This window comes from Danio rerio, chromosome 3, assembly GCF_052040795.2.
Source record: "Danio rerio strain M-AB ecotype USA chromosome 3, GRCz13ab, whole genome shotgun sequence".
Taxonomy (NCBI): domain Eukaryota; kingdom Metazoa; phylum Chordata; class Actinopteri; order Cypriniformes; family Danionidae; genus Danio; species Danio rerio.
Window position 1 is genome coordinate 6990798 of NC_141023.1, and position 15948 is coordinate 7006745.

The 15948-nt window shown below is 38.5% G+C and overlaps 2 protein-coding genes across 9 annotated transcripts in view; both read right to left on the reverse strand.

The window, feature by feature from the left end:
• LOC147845489 (uncharacterized) overlaps nt 1-12503 on the reverse strand; it is a 17037-nt gene extending 4534 nt beyond the window's left edge. For 2 of the 8 annotated variants that reach the window (XM_087243692.1, XM_087243693.1), the window contains exons 1-2: nt 12303-12503; nt 5705-6594 (exon numbers count right to left, since the gene is read on the reverse strand). In XM_087243692.1, the coding sequence (XP_087099818.1) occupies nt 5705-6589 (885 nt within the window). In that variant the 5' untranslated portion in view covers nt 6590-6594; nt 12303-12503. Of the gene's footprint in view, nt 6595-12302 lie in introns of all 8 variants that reach the window. The other 6 variants (XM_087243688.1, XM_087243689.1, XR_015480230.1 and 3 more) reach the window with 5 other exon arrangements.
• The window catches only part of zgc:136308, a 97556-nt gene that overhangs the window by 54744 nt on the left and 26864 nt on the right, over nt 1-15948 (reverse strand). The gene's annotated exons all lie outside the window — the stretch shown is intronic.

Here is a 15948-nt window from a genome sequence, read left to right on the forward strand (position 1 = left end):
TATTTGAATGTTTCTTTAATTTGTTTCCTACTGTCGCTCACAAGGTTAAACCACATTATATAAAACTGCATGCAATAGTAAATACACTGTACTGAGTGGACTAGGACAAATAACTGAGCAAATCTGTAATTTAGAAAGAGTTACTCTGTCTGATCTGCTTTAACTATTTCTATCAAATGTCTATCAACGTTTCCTGGTGATGTGGAGCCGATCCGCCAATCACAACACATTCAAGAGTTCACATTAAGCTGATGATTGATTGTAAAGCTTGTTTGGCATGCTGTCCTGGGTGAAAGCCCTGAGCTTATAAGATCCTCGAGCACAGGGCTCCCTCCCTTTGCAGGGCAAGAGGGCAGTTTGAGCTCAGGTTGATCTCGAAAATTTTTACAGACGAATCACGAACACACATTGTTTTGCACCCCATAAACACAATCAAACCTTTAAAAACACTGTGGACCACCCATTTAGGGTTTCCAAAAGCGGTGAGAGCGGCAAAGGTCGCTCAGGCCACCCTGGTGACAACGCTGTCTGCCTTCAGCTCTTATTCTCAAACTCATTTAACTACGGAAGATCAAGTTGCTTGTGGTCTGGCTTTGCTCCACTTATCCACTATGTGTCCATATGTCTGTAATATCCTGAAGCAGCAGCACTGTTTTGTATTGTTGCATGAGATTCCTGCTTTTTTAAAGAAAAAAATATATAACATTAATGTACATCAGTAATTCGCCAGTACCTTTTTTAATGTTCCTGTAAGAAAACATTGTAAATAATTGGAAATCTGACGACCGTAATAATCAAACCCTTGGGAACAACTGTGGTCAGAACTAAAGTTCACAGTGACTGTGTTCTCTGGACTCCTCTCAAGCGGTGGACTTCTACGTTCTGATTGGTTGCTGCCGAACCCATTTATTACCATAAAGCTGACTTGATTTCAACTCTCCTCGACGCTGTAATGTCTGATTGGTCTGACGACATTAATCATATGAGACACAAAAAATCATATTCCTATGCGTAAAAGCACAACTCTTAATGATGAAGCGAAACGTAAGAAAAAGGAGTGGCGTCTCCGGCAGAGGGCGCGCCGAGCCAACAAACCAGTTGGACGAACTCTCTGTGAACCCCTTGCTACTTCTGATGACCCTCTTGCTCGAAGTCGAACTCTGAATGAACTCTCAACTCGTACTTTTGCTGAACTTTCTACCGAGTTCGCACACCTGAATCTAAGTGCATAACTATATAGCACATTGTAAATCAAGGCTGATATTAAAATGCCTAAATTAGGGCTGTAACGATACACCAAACCCACGATTCGATTCGTATCACGATTTTTGACCCACGATTCGATTCGTATCACGATTTTTTTTTTCGTGTGGGGTGGGGAAAAAAAGATTTTTAAAACTATTTTTTATTAAATAGAATTACATCATTTTTGTTTTCTTTGTAACAAAATACTTTTGAAAAACCAAACCGAACTAAACTCCATTGTGTAGATCAGTGGTTCTCAAATGTTTTTCATCAAGTACCACCTCAGAAAAAAATTGTCTCTCCAAGTACCACCAAAATGAGCAGTATTGAAATACAGTAGTGCAGTAGGACCAGTAAAGCAGCTACAGCTCTGCACAGTTAAAAAATGTGGCAGATTACATCAGAAATATAGGCTGTATGTCATATAAGACATATTATATACATAAATTTTTATCAATTTTGAAATGTGTATAGCATGTACATGACATATTTCATTCCTCCGAGTACCACTAGAAGGAAGACTGCGTACCACTAGTGGTACACGTACCACAGTTTGAGAACCACTGGTGTAGATGGTTCAAGCATGTTAAAAATACTTTTTCAATCAAGTTCTCTTACATAGAAAAAGTCAATTAAATGGCTACTAGGGATGCTCATTTCGGTTAATTTTGCTAACAGACAATCGCCGCTCATTAATCGGTTATTATAATAACGGTTAACTGGTCAGATTACTATTAATTTTATATTAAACAAATTGACGTGTCTATTTTGTGTCTGACACATTAAATATTGCATTTTAAAATAGGCTACTGATTTATTTTTATATGCTAGCATATTAATAACAGAACAGAACAACAGAGCATCTTCACGCACCTGCAGTGTTTAGCACAGAAGAGCAGAATAATTTAAATAAAATGAATTAAATAAATAGGACTGCCCTAAATTATTTTCATTTAAATAATTAATTTATATTACAAAACGAAAATACTGACTGATTCTTTTTAACAACCGGCTATAGGCTGTTTTTTTCCAATCATGTTTTTTCTTCCGTCAAATAAAAATCGCAGACTTCCTCAAATTGCCCGCTCCACGGAAAAAATACGCATTTATTTAATGCCCCGCTGTTATTATTATTATAACAAAACCTTTTACATTTTAATAGAAATCATTATTTTAAAGAATAAGTCCTGATGGTTTCCTCTCTCTCCCTCGCGGTTCAAGTGCGCGTGCTGCATGATGAAAAGACAACAACAACAACGCACGCATATGTAGACTTTTTGTAAACAGTTTTGTTGTTTAAATATGCTATTGCATTAATGTGCATACATGCTTTATAAGCCGAAAACAAGGCGCATCTCACTGCCTTTATGTTGACAAGGAAAAAAGAAGAGAAGAAGCGCGGTCCTCTTATGAAACGACTGAATCAGCTGGGTATCGATTGTGCATAAGTGTTGCTGTCTGTGTTGTTACAATTGTAATATTTAATGCTATTGTTATATTCAAGATTTGTATATTCATACAGCTCTGGATAACTTAAAACAGCGATTAGACCTTCAGAGCGGCATGCGTCCTGAAGTAAAGAGAAACGGCTATAAATTTCCAGCAAGATAGAGTGATTATATGCAGAGCCATATACCTTTATCTATAAATAAAGTATAACTATAGAAACGGTGTTCATCTTAACTGAAAGCTTCGTCCTGTTTCCTGCCTTACGCATCGCGCTGTCAGTCAGCACGTAACGTTAACTCTCAAAGGTTCAAACAGAAAGCGCACAGCACGGTTACACAAAAGTTTCCTCTGCAGAGGAGTCGGGGCATCTGGTGAACGCCCATCCCTCTCTGCGCAGCCACATTAACAACAATGCTTTGACAGCACTGGCAATGTTTCTGCCGTTGTCTGTTGTCAAGAGGGGTTAAGTTGGTTTTGTTTTTAATATTCCTGACACATTCAGACGGTCCCTTACTAAGAGCTCCGTGCGAGCTCTCCCGGTTAAACGCTAATTGCGAGGGCTTAAACGGAGCAGTGCTCGTAATGTCGAGCGGAAAAAAAGTGTTTCCTCACGTTCTTCTTCAACTAGCTCAACTTTTGCAGGCACGCGTGACGTTATTGGAAAGGTAGTCACGGGGTGTGTCGCGATTCTCTCTTATCACACCGCGACACAGGATCGTAGATCTGAGTGTCGCGATTTCGATTTTATATCGTGTATCGTTACAGCCTAGCCTATCGTTACAGCCTAGCCTAGCCTAAATGTTGATTTATATGATATGATGTACTCTTGATGACTCTATATATCTGTCTTCTTGCTGTTCAAGTGATTTAGCATGCTCCTTAAATGTATGATTGAAGTAGTTTGTGCACCTGTGTTTAGGGATGATTTATGAACACTGTCACTGAGACACTGAGTATAAAAGCTGACATGTACTCTTCAGCTTTGCGCTTTCTGACTTCTGTATACTGAGAGTCGTAGGCCCTTTATTCTCTACGGAGGATAAGGTAAGGATTTTAGTTTCTGTTATTTGTTTTTTATTTATTCTACTTTTTCACTGGATTTTATTTTATTAATAAAAGTGTATTTTATTACTTTTCTTCACTGGAGTGGACACTGAATTCATTTTCCAGAACCCATCAACTTACCCTGTGTGGTAAAGTATGAATCTAATTTGTTCTTTTGCAAAATACATTCTAAAGACGATCCTTTAAAGAGCCCTTATTATGGGTTTTTGAAATTCCCCTCCATGTAGTGTGTAACACAGCTCTAAGTGAAGTGAAGTATCCAGCTAAGGCTTAAATCTGTAAGAGTACAGTGTTTAAAACGGTTGATTCATCTATAAAAGAGTCGACTCAGTGCTTCAAACGAGTCGCCTTGATACTGAATCATTAGGTGTTTCGCCATGACGTACGAACGAAACCAGGTTATTCACGTGCACGCGCAAACCCGGGAGATTTGAAACCTGCGGCCCCGCCCTCTGACATAGAAACCCAGACACACACACACAAACATGCCGGTCTATTGAAGTCACACTGCAGATGGATATTATCGAGTCTCTATCCAAAGATGAAACCTCAGCATTATAAGCCAAGCAGTTGGAAACTTCTGGAAACTACAGGCTACAAAGAATACTTCATCTGCGTTTGTTAAAGTAAGGATCAGTAAAGAGTAACTTACTAATGGACGTCAGGATGAGTTTCTTCCTCCATTTCTCAAGTGTAAGTACGTGTGATTAAAGTTGCCTAGTTGACTCTAGCTTGCAAATGTATTTAGTTGTGATTTGTTACTTGTAACCGCGTGTACTGTATCAGGTTAACTGGCTATATTCTCTTATCGCGTGCAAAGTCACGTTAAAAACGCGACGCGTGCTGTTTGTTTACGGAGCTCCGTGGTAGAGGTCTGCATTCCCGCGGCTGTCCCCGCGCCAGATTTCTGCGGCGCGGGAATAAATTTCCGAATCAATCGCGGGAGCGGTCGGTAACAGGTTTAATTTGGGACGGGAGCGGGCTGTCTAGCAATATCGTGGATATTGCTATGCGAATGAGACAGAGCTTTGCCTGCCTGCGTGTCTGCTTGGCGCTTGTGTGTATGTGTTAGTGCGCGCGTATGAGAGAGAGAGAGCGAGCGAGCTCTGTCTGGCTGTCTCTGGACTGTTTTGCTGGGTGATCGGGCGCGGCGGGCAGAAAACGGGGCAGTTCGGGCACCGGGACAAGAAATTCTAAATATAAGCGGGAGCGGTCGGGTTCAGGCTAAAACCTGGCGGGTGCGGGCGGAAGCGGGAGCGTTGTCGTCCAGAGGTGTGTGTGTGTTTGTGTGTGTGTGTGGCAGCTAAAATCCACGCCTACACTATGGAGCGCGTATGAACTGTGATTACTTTTATATTGCTGATTAGCTGTTGGGCATTTCATTCTCTGACTGAAGGCAGTCGACCAATCGCAACAGGCTGTCATCGGTCCAATCAGCGCAGATTAGCTTCGCGCTAAGGAGGGGTTTGGGAACAAATGAATCACTGGACGATTCATACGGGAGTCGCTGGGATAATTAGGTAAAAATAAATGCAGATTATAAGACCATGAAAGTGTTTTTTGACCTTGCATGCATATTAGACTGTTGTTGGAGACCCTTACAACAAAGATATGACCCTATTTCATGTATAATATGGGCTCTTTAACTAAACTCTAGCTAAGACATATAGCGAAGGGAGGATCCTGATTGTATCTTTGTTTAATTAGGGTGATTAAATAAAGGCGAATCAGCACAACGCCAACATCAGCCAAGACGTGCCGCACTGCTCCTCGCCGCTGGCTCTCATTGACTTTTACCTACTTTGACGCTCTCGCCGCTTTCAGTGTGAACGTACAGTTTCTCTCTAGTGTGAATCCTCTCATGTATTTTCAGGCCTCCTAACTGTCTGAATGTCCTGTCACAGTGTGAACACTTGTACGGTTTCTCTCCAGTGTGAATCCTCACATGTTGTCTCAGATTTCCCACATCACTGAATCTCTTGTCGCAATGAGAACAAATGTAAGGTTTCTCTCCAGTGTGAACCCTCATATGTTGTCTCAGATTTCCTGAATCACTGAATCTCTTATCACAGTATGAACACTTGTACGGTTTCTCTCCAGTGTGAATCCTCTCATGTATTTTCTTTTGTGCAATCTGACTGAATCTCTTATTGCACAGTGAACAAATGTAAGGTTTCTCTCCAGTGTGAGTCCTTTCATGTTGTCTCAGATGTCCTAAACGCCTGAATCTCTTATCGCAGTGTGAACACTTGTAAGGTTTCTCTCCAGTGTGAACAGTCGCATGTGTTTTCATATGTGCAAGCTGACTGAATCTCTTATTGCACAGTGAACAAATGTAAGGTTTCTCTGCAGTGTGAATTCTCTCATGTATTTTCAAACTTCCAGCTGCACAAAAGGTCTTCTCACACTCAAAGCACTTATACTCTCCCACACCGGTGTGGATCTTCTGATGATTTCTTAAACTACGTTGATGTCTGAAACTCTTTTCACACACAGAACACGGATAAAGCTTCTCCTTTGTATGAACACTAAGGTGGCCCTTCAGGTCTGCAGCCCTCAGAAATGTTTTGCAGCACTGATCACACTTGTGTGTTTTCTCTCCAGTGTGTATCAGCATGTGTTTATTAAGGTTTGATGATTCTCTGAAACTCATCCCACACTGAGTGCATGTGCATGGTTTCTCTCCAGTGTGGATCCTCATGTGTTTCCTGAGACTCTGTTTGTTTGTTAGACTCTTTCCACACTGAGTGCAGGTGACACATTCTTTGTCTTTTCTCTTCTGTGAGTCTGTTTTTTCACTCATTTTCTCGTGACGGTGTGTGTCCTCCATCAGACCTGAAATAAAAATGAAAAGACTGCCTTTAAAATGACATGACAACACGCTGACACAGGGGCTGCCACGGCCACTCTAGTGTAAATTCTGGCCACCCCTCAAAGAATTAGTTGTTGATATTATTAATTTAAATGTACTTACTTAAATTCACAATATTTCAATAAATAAATTAGTGATAAAATAAAATGCAGCCACTAAATTATTGTGGATTGACCAGCGCCACCGATGTAGCTGATTCACTGAGATTGCACTTTATATTAAGAAATAATTTTTTAGAAGAAAAAGTTGTTTTATCTAATTGAAAACCACAAATGCCAACTATAAATAGATGCATTTTTAAATCAGCTTTAGTGATGGGAAGTTCGGATCACTTTACTGACTCTAATCTTTAAATCTTGCTCATCGAGTTGAATGAATCTTTTTTTGAGTTGTTTCGTTCATTTGGTTCAATTAGCCAAAATATTATTAAAATATTACGATTTGCTTTCAAACACATCTACAACTAGCCCAAAAGGTCGATCACACAACAAATAAGTCATAAGTAGAAAACTATAAGAAGGAGAAAATAATAATTCAGTGTTTACCTGCTCTTTTGTCTATGAAGGTATTGTTGTCTCTTTGCTTAGCTCACCTCTTCATGTATTCAAATGTCAGGGGTTCGTTCACATTACACTGACAGTCACATATAATCTTAACCAAAGTACAGTCTGAGCCGATAGGAGCCATGATCGTTTGTTCTAGGGCTGTGCAATTAATTCTATTTCGATTTTGGCTTCTAACGATTATGAAAAACCATTAATCGAGATAAACTATTATTGCATAATTTACCGCCTTCTTTCCAGTTGTACACGTGTTGCTCTTAAAAGTGCGAAAGACCGCATGATTCTGTGTGCCGCGCACACAAAGAACAGAAGCATGCAGTCAGCATTCGGTCTCACTCGCACACTGAGACGAGGAGTGCGCACACATCTTAAGTCATCTTAATGTGAGCGCTTTAATGGTCAAATAGGTGTCAAAACGCGGTGTTTAGTGATTATTCATATTAACCCACATTCGTGTAATAAACAAACGAGTTGAGAATCAAAAGACACGCGAAAGAGAAACCATTAAAGAGACAGCGCGCGATAATCCTGCTGCCGCCTGTTTTTATGATTATTAATCATACAGCAAATGGAGAACATGCCTCTCTGCTCTTGACTAAAGGACTTCTGTAGCTAAAATGTGTTTCTTACAGTGAACATGCTTAAAGAACAGTTTGTTTCATATTTTTATTCTATTGTATTGATTTCTCTTTCCTTTGCAGGGTGGAAAATAACTGTATATGTACAGTTCAAGTCAGAATTATTAGCCCTCCTCAATTTCTGTTTAATGGAAAGATTTCTGAACATAATAGTTTTAATAACTAATTTCTAATAACTGATTTATTTTATCTTTGTCATGATGAAATCACATAATATTTGACTAGATATTTTTTAAAGTACATGCATTCAGATTCAAAGTGCGATTTAAAGGCTTAATTAGTGTAATTAGGCAGGTCATTGTATAACAGTAGTTTCTTCTGCAGACAATCAAAAAATATATTGCTTAAAGGGGCTAATAATATAGACTTTAAAATGGGTTTCAAAATTCTAACCTGCTTTTATTCTAGCCAAAATAAAAATAAAAGAGCCTTTCTCCAGAAGAAAAAATATAAGAGGAAATACTGTTAAAATTCCTTGCTCTGTTAAACATAATTTGGGAAATATTTATTTTTAAAAAATTTTCAGGAGCGCTAATAATTTTGACTTTAACTGATAATCGTTTTGAATAATCGTGATTACAATTATGACCAAAATAATCGTGATTATGATTTTTCCCAAAATCGAGCAGCCCTAGTTTGTTCATCACGTGAGAGAATGACTCAAACCTGAGGACTCGAGACGTGAATGGATCAAATCTCTTTCGGACTCTAAACACATATGATTGGGCCGTGAGGAACGAATCACTCAAACCCGATAGAGGACTCGAGACGTGAATAGATCAATACTTTTTCCGGCTCTAAAAGCGTATGATTGGCTTCTGCCTTTCCGCGATGAACGACTCAAAAGACTTGAAATTAACGATACCACCTGCACAAATGAACGAATCAGTTCCTGAGAGGACTCGTAGTTCCTGAGTCATATTGAAGATTTGTTCAAAATGAACGAATCGTTCAAGAACGACCCATCACTAATCAGCTTTTCCGAATCTTGTTTATTTAGCAAACCCCATTATTATGCTGCGTTTTAAGCTTTACTTTTTAAGCTGTTTGGACAGACATACGTGTAGGAATAGTGTATAGACTGTCATACTGGGTTGATATAAACACACACAGACCTTTTTTTTTTTCAATTAAACAACATAAGAACAATGGACCAACTGGAGTGGTTTCCAGCCATGACTCAGGACACTGTTCATATTTCTGCCACGCCACTATATCTGAATTAGGCTTGGGCGGTATCCAAATTTTGATACCGTCAAACCGCCTCCATATTTTACCCCGGTATTCGGTATTACCGGCGTAATAAAAAAAAAAGATGACGTAAGGCTCAGACAGCGTCACCAAACTGTTAGCTTGTGCCTAAACCATTCAGAAACTGAATACCTTATATGCGACCTAAGGCTCGTGGTCACCTGTTTGTCTTGTTTGTATTCTTCTGCGCGGGACACTGCTCTCATTCGCACGCAGACACAAACACACACACACACAGAAAGAGAGAGAGACAGAGAGAGAGAAAGAGAGAGAGAGCGCGCCAAGAGACGCACAGCACCACTCTCTCTCTCTCTCTCTCTCTCTCTGTGTGTGTGTTCAATTCAATACAGTTCAATAATAATAATAATAATGATGTATTCAGAAATTTCAATAATGATTTACAGCAGCGGGAATGCAGAGAGCTCTAATCGGCCCATAAAAATTAGGCACGATGAATCCTGAGCCTGACAGGTACATTTTGATTGACAGCTTTATAAAAGCCCGAACCCGTTTACAGCCCGACATTATACAAATGTGCTCATGCACACAGCTCTATTGACTTTTTTCAAGAATGAATCATTTATATGTTTTAACATCATTTATTCGTAACAAACGTAGACTAAAGGCCACTAGGAAGTTGGAACAGAGAAATAAAATAAGTCCTCTGTAACTTGGGTATACATACCCTTAGCCATTAAATTAGCTAACACACCAATGACACGAAATCTTGCTTAACAAATCAAATTAAAATAAACTCTAAATGATGACGGGTATTTTGGCAATAACGAAATTTAGATAAAGGCTGTGCAAGATTTGTTTCGCCACTTCTCTTCACAATCTGGCAGTAAGGTGAAGCTGAATTTTGAAAGAATATTGCCAAGCCTGTATACTTTGTCTACATTATGATTATATGGTTTAATTAATATTCATTTATAATTTAAAAACCCTTTACTCACCAAGATTAGGCTACGTGTGTTTGTGGAGGAACATTATTAAAAAACACAGGCTTTATCGCAGTCCTGCGCTCACGGGGTCCAGCAGAACTGAACACCATTTCACTGCTGCGGCTACAGGTCGAGATGCAGAGTTCTGATCTGGCTAACTTTGCAAGTTTTGGGTAGGATTGTTTGTTCATCTTCTACCAGTCAGGAACATCTATTTAATTTTCCATGACAGTAGTTTCAGTGTAGCGAGTGGCCTCGTCTTTTTACCTGTCAGCTTGCGGTTTGCGCTCTACCGTAATACGCAGTGTATGAGCGACTGCTTAAATAGCCTACCTTGGCAGCTTGAATAACCGCTCCTCCTGAGCTAGTGACTGGCTTGACCGCCGTCAAAATTCGCTTTTTTACTACTCCATCATCATTGTTTCACCTTTTGCAGGGATGGATTTTAATGCAGGGATTGGATTTTTTCGGGTCCCTCCGGGTTTGGGCAAAGATCTTCAGCTCTAATGCAGACCTCTAGTTCATATTAACCACGTCTCCCTTCTGTTCAGTCGAAAATGGAAATACTGCCAAACTGCAGGATACTTTGGAGCCCGACTCGTCACCTCACCTCTCCCCCTCCCTCTCTCCTCCACACTGTCCCGTGATGACTACCACACATACGTTTTTGTAGGCATTAAATAAAGGATATTTAATATTTTATGACGGTATAACGGTATTGAAACTGACACCGTTGCTATTTTTAGATCCCACGGTATACCATAATACCACCCAAGCCTAATCTGAATAGTTTCATTTTAAATAACATGTGAATGTGCGTGTCTGGTGTGTGATACTTCCAACTGTCATGTGTGCTTCATGTTGCACTGCATCCGGTGTCCAATGCAGTTTAACAACCATTTAACACAACTCATCAACACATTCATCAATAAACACACTGATGCACTGAGCTTGCCTTTTCATGGCTGATTGTGATTTACCAATGTGATTTACACATTTTACCAAGACAAATTGGCTGATTACATATTTTAGAATAATTTAGAATTTTAAAAATAGGAAAAAATGAACAAATAAATAAATGAAATGAGTATGTGACCGACTATTTCTGTCTGCTCTATCACAGGCTGAGGCAACAACTGCGCTTTCATTATGATCCATCCAACAAGATTCTACTGATTCCATAAACTACACTGCACCCCAATATTCACAGATTAAATTAAGCCAAACTTTGGAAAACAACGTCTACATAGTATATTCATTTTGCACAATGGAATGAAATTTAAGACTTTAAAATGCATAAAACACTGATCAAACCTTGATTCTTGCTCAAAAAGATAAAATAAACCAGAAAAACACAACAAGCTGCTGTCTAGCCAATTATTGTTTTTACACAAAACTAACATTTCATAGTTCAGTAATACTTTACAATTATATTACTCCATCAGTTCATGTATTTACTAACATTAAGTATGAATAATTCTGTAAATTAATCATAATTCAACATTTACTAATGCCTTAATAAAATCCAAAGTTGTGCTTGTTAACATTAATGCAGAGATTTAACATGAACTAATGTTGTTTAACTTAAATAATGTTAACAAGGATGAATGAATACCGTTGTGAATGTATTACTAATAGTTTGTTCATGTTAGTAATGGCATTAAACAACCTTTATCTTGACAAAAAATTATAATATCTATTGCTTTATAGTGATACCAATAACTACAATACTGAAAAATACTACAGTAATGTATAGTTAATACTGTAGTGTTTTTGAACTACACTATAATAGTGTATTGTACAACTGTGTTACTGAATGCTGCAGCAGTAACTATGGTGAAATGATAAAAAGCTCTGCATACTGTAGTAAACATGAGTTTTTACTGCAGTAAACTGTGCTGTGTTGTAATATAGTTGTTGTAAATGTAGTACAGTGTTGGTGTTTTGTGTTTATACTACACTATTTACTATAAACGACTACAGTATTTGTCCATGAGGGTGAAATGAGTGAACACAGCATTTCATTTGCCGCTAATAAAGATCAGACAAATCCTGAAGTATAAGAATGTGTGAAAGTAAACAGGAATCATAACCTGTGCTTTTACCGCGAGAAGCTTTTACATCGAGAGCTTTAATAAAGAGGTTAGTGGCCAAAACCAAGCAAAAACAAAGCTGAAAACCGACACTGAAGAGGAACACAGCCGAGAGAAAAACACTTGAATATTGAGAAAGTAGGAATCTGAACTAATAAATAAGGAGAGAAACACAACGTTACCTGTTTACATATGAACACGGTAAAAGTCCGCTATTCCTGATCGCTTTCACAGAGGAATTGACAGTCAAGAGCCAGGATATAATGAAGAAAGGCAGGAGTTGTGTCGTGTTCGCTAAATAATCTCTCTAGAGTTGATAAAAGCTGAAGTGTAGCCTCTTTGTTTCTTCTCATCTTCAACACGAGTTTAATGTTGCTTGTTCTGAGCTTTTCCTCCAGCGCCTCCGCTATCAGTGTGCTGTGTACTACTGCCATCTAGAGGACAATCACAGCAACAGCGACTTACAGCGGTCACCGGGCGCCAGGAGGAAATCAGGTTCAGTAAATTAATCATTTCAGAATCAATGTTAAGCAGACAATAAATACACAAACAAACAAATAAAATAAATACATACATAAATAAATAACCACCAACAAAAACATTGAATACAACTTCATGTTTTAGTTCAACTCATAATAAAATAAACAAAACCAATTTAGTTTACAGCAAACACCAAACAAAAAGTGATTGGTTACTTTAAGTAAATCAATTGCCTTAAAAGCAACAAGTTGACTCACAAAGATAATGTAGGTAAACCCATTGTAACTTGGAGCTGTTCAGTTGACTTTATTTGTATAATTATGCTAATTGAACTCACTTTTTAAATAATAGAAGTAAACTAATCACTTTTTTTCTCAATACACCAATATATATTTACTATATTTGGGTTTTTCCAGCTTTTCTGTATCCAGCAAAATGACATACAGTAAGATAAATCTGCTCCTCCAGACTCCAGTGTGTCTTCTCAATTCAATACAGGCTATAATTGTAGATCTGATCAACTTAATGAAGCACCAAATATGTGATATTGTAATAATTACAGTGGTTATTAGAAAACAGACATGCTAAAATAGTCTGACACTGTAAAAAGTGATTAGTTGACTTTAAAAAGTGAGTACAATTAGCATAATTATACAAATGAAGTCAACTGAACAGCTCCAAGTTACAATGGGTTTACTTACATTATCTTTGTGAAGTCAACTTGTTGATTTTAAGGCAATTGGTTTACTCGCTTTAAGTAATGAATCACTTTTTACAGCGTATGTCTCTGTTTAAAAGGATTGGTTGCACTTGAAGTTCTGGCTTGACAGACACCCTCGCTGATTGGTTGATATGTGTTATATGATGACACAAGGTGCTCAGTGTGCTTGTGATGCTGAATTTTGCTGAAGCGCAACAGGAAAGAGGAACTACCTGAACCCATCTGACAAAAGAGGAAAGCTAAATTAGTATTTTTAAATGAGCAGTTTTACTCAGAATAAAGGAAATACCACATCATATCATTCACTCCTGTTTCTGTAACGTGTCATTGTTTATTCATTCACTAAAGTGTGTTGTTTTCACTATAGGTTTGTCCCTGCTTTCATTTTTGTAATGTTTTCTTTTATTTATTGAGCATAAACATACTCTTTATAAATACCTGAAGTGTGTTTTACTTTGTTCTAGCCTGACTACAGTACACAGCGTTTCCGCTTGGATTTTTTCCAGTTGTGGAAGGAGGCCTTTTTTTTTTTTTACACAGATCTACCAACTACCTGTGGCGTTATTATTTCAATGACAAATGTCGTGAGCGCAGTATTAGAAGTCAGGACTGCATTTATGTAATAACCTACAAGCATGCGAATGTCTGTGCTTGAACGCTGATTTCCTCTGCTCGTCCACAAAATTTCTTGCACGCCCCCTCAAATATAAGCTGCTTAAAGAGCGTGCAGATCTTCTCGTGCGCTCTCGATTAAACGCTGCTGTGTGCGATTTAGTGTGTTTATGTAACGAGTATGTCTCCAGCATTTATTAGATTTGCTAGGAATATTTATGAATGTCTCCAATAGACCTACAGAGTAGCATTAATGCGTCCTGAAGTGAAACGGCTATACGTTGTGTTTGCTGGCCTCACGCATCACGCACCTGTCAGTCAGTCAGTCACCTTAAAGGGTTAAACAGAACGCACAGCACTACTACGAACACAGAAAAGCTTGCGCTATTATAATTCTCTTACCCTTTAATGCGTTTTGGTGTGATTATTACCCGCTATTAAAAAAATTAATTGTTTTGAATGAAGAGCGGTTATGTAGCCGTGGCGGGATGAATTTTGGCGTGGCTCCCTGCCATGGAAGAATAAATGTAGCGGAAACAATGGTACAATGTCATTACGATTGCATAGTAGGTCATTTTACCTGCTGTGTATTAGAAACGAAGACTTTACAGTCTTTATGTCGCGGTCACCAGCGACCCAGCCTGTGCAGATCACTGAAGAACTACAAATCTGCCACTTTAAAGAACTACATGTCCAGTCATGCACCGCTCACACACACCTGTTCCTCATTCGGTTGATTACACATACAAACACGGCTGGGAGCTGCTCAGGAACTGATCAGGTGGACCATATACACAAAACACACACACTTCTTATCTGTTATTATCTGTTGTTGTGACATTAAGACGTGTAGTGGTAGGCAAAGCGAGGCTTCATGAAACGGCATGCACTAAATTCCAGGGGTTTCATTACCACGACGTAAAATGGGCGTGGCTCGGTCGGTGTTTGGGAAACGCCCCCTTAAAAAAAAACAATACTGAGAGGTCACCGATCATGCGCAGTACAGGTTCTTTTTTAGCGCGGTCATTTCAAACAGGATGATTATGGATAAAGAATCTACCGTGGTGGATAACGAAGGAAAAAAAACAATCATACAGGTTATTTTTTTTTGTTGTTGTAATGTTATATTTTAAAGATTTCATTAGCAAAAACAGCCGACCTCGTTTTAATTCGTTTTACTCCGTTTTACTGTCTCTGGGCTTTTGTACTTCCATTTTAAACCAAATAATAATGGTTGTGGTAAGATTAACCGTGTTTTTGTAGTTTAAAATATGGTATTCAGTCATGTTTAAACAAATAAATACCACATTTTCTGTAATAAACCGTGGTTAATTTTTCTTTCTCGATCTTAGTTAATTAACATAACTCATATTTATTTTCTATTTTTATTTAAAGTCATCATACACAAAACACCTGGGATCAGGACAGGTATCTGATGTTAACTAACATAAAAGTGATCATACATAAAACCCCTGGGATCAGGACAGGTATCTGATGTTACTGTATATAAAAGTGATCATACATGAAACACCTGGGATCAGGACAGGTATCTGATGTTAACTAATATAAAAGTAATTATACATGAAACCCCTGGCATCAGGACAGGTATCTGATGCTACTGTATATGATATATAAAGTATTTGACACAAAAGCCGTAGGATTGGGACAGGTATCTTAAGTTATAACAGTATTAATGTAATCTGAGAGGTATCTTAAGTTAATTTGTTTAATATAACATACACAGACTTCACATGAAACACCTGCGATCAGGACAGCTATTTAGTACTGCATATAAAAGGCATTTGACACGAAACCCCTGCGAATACGTACAGGTATCTGAATCAAACGGCTGTTTTCACAATCTGCGCATGATCCGTGACCTATGCAAATTCACAGATAGGCCACGCCCACCCGATGACGTAGTAGCGGTTACGCTGTACTGAAACCCCTGGAAAAAAGTGCCTGCCTTCATGAAACACTGAAACAGCCGAAGCAAATGTGTCGAAGCTTTGAAA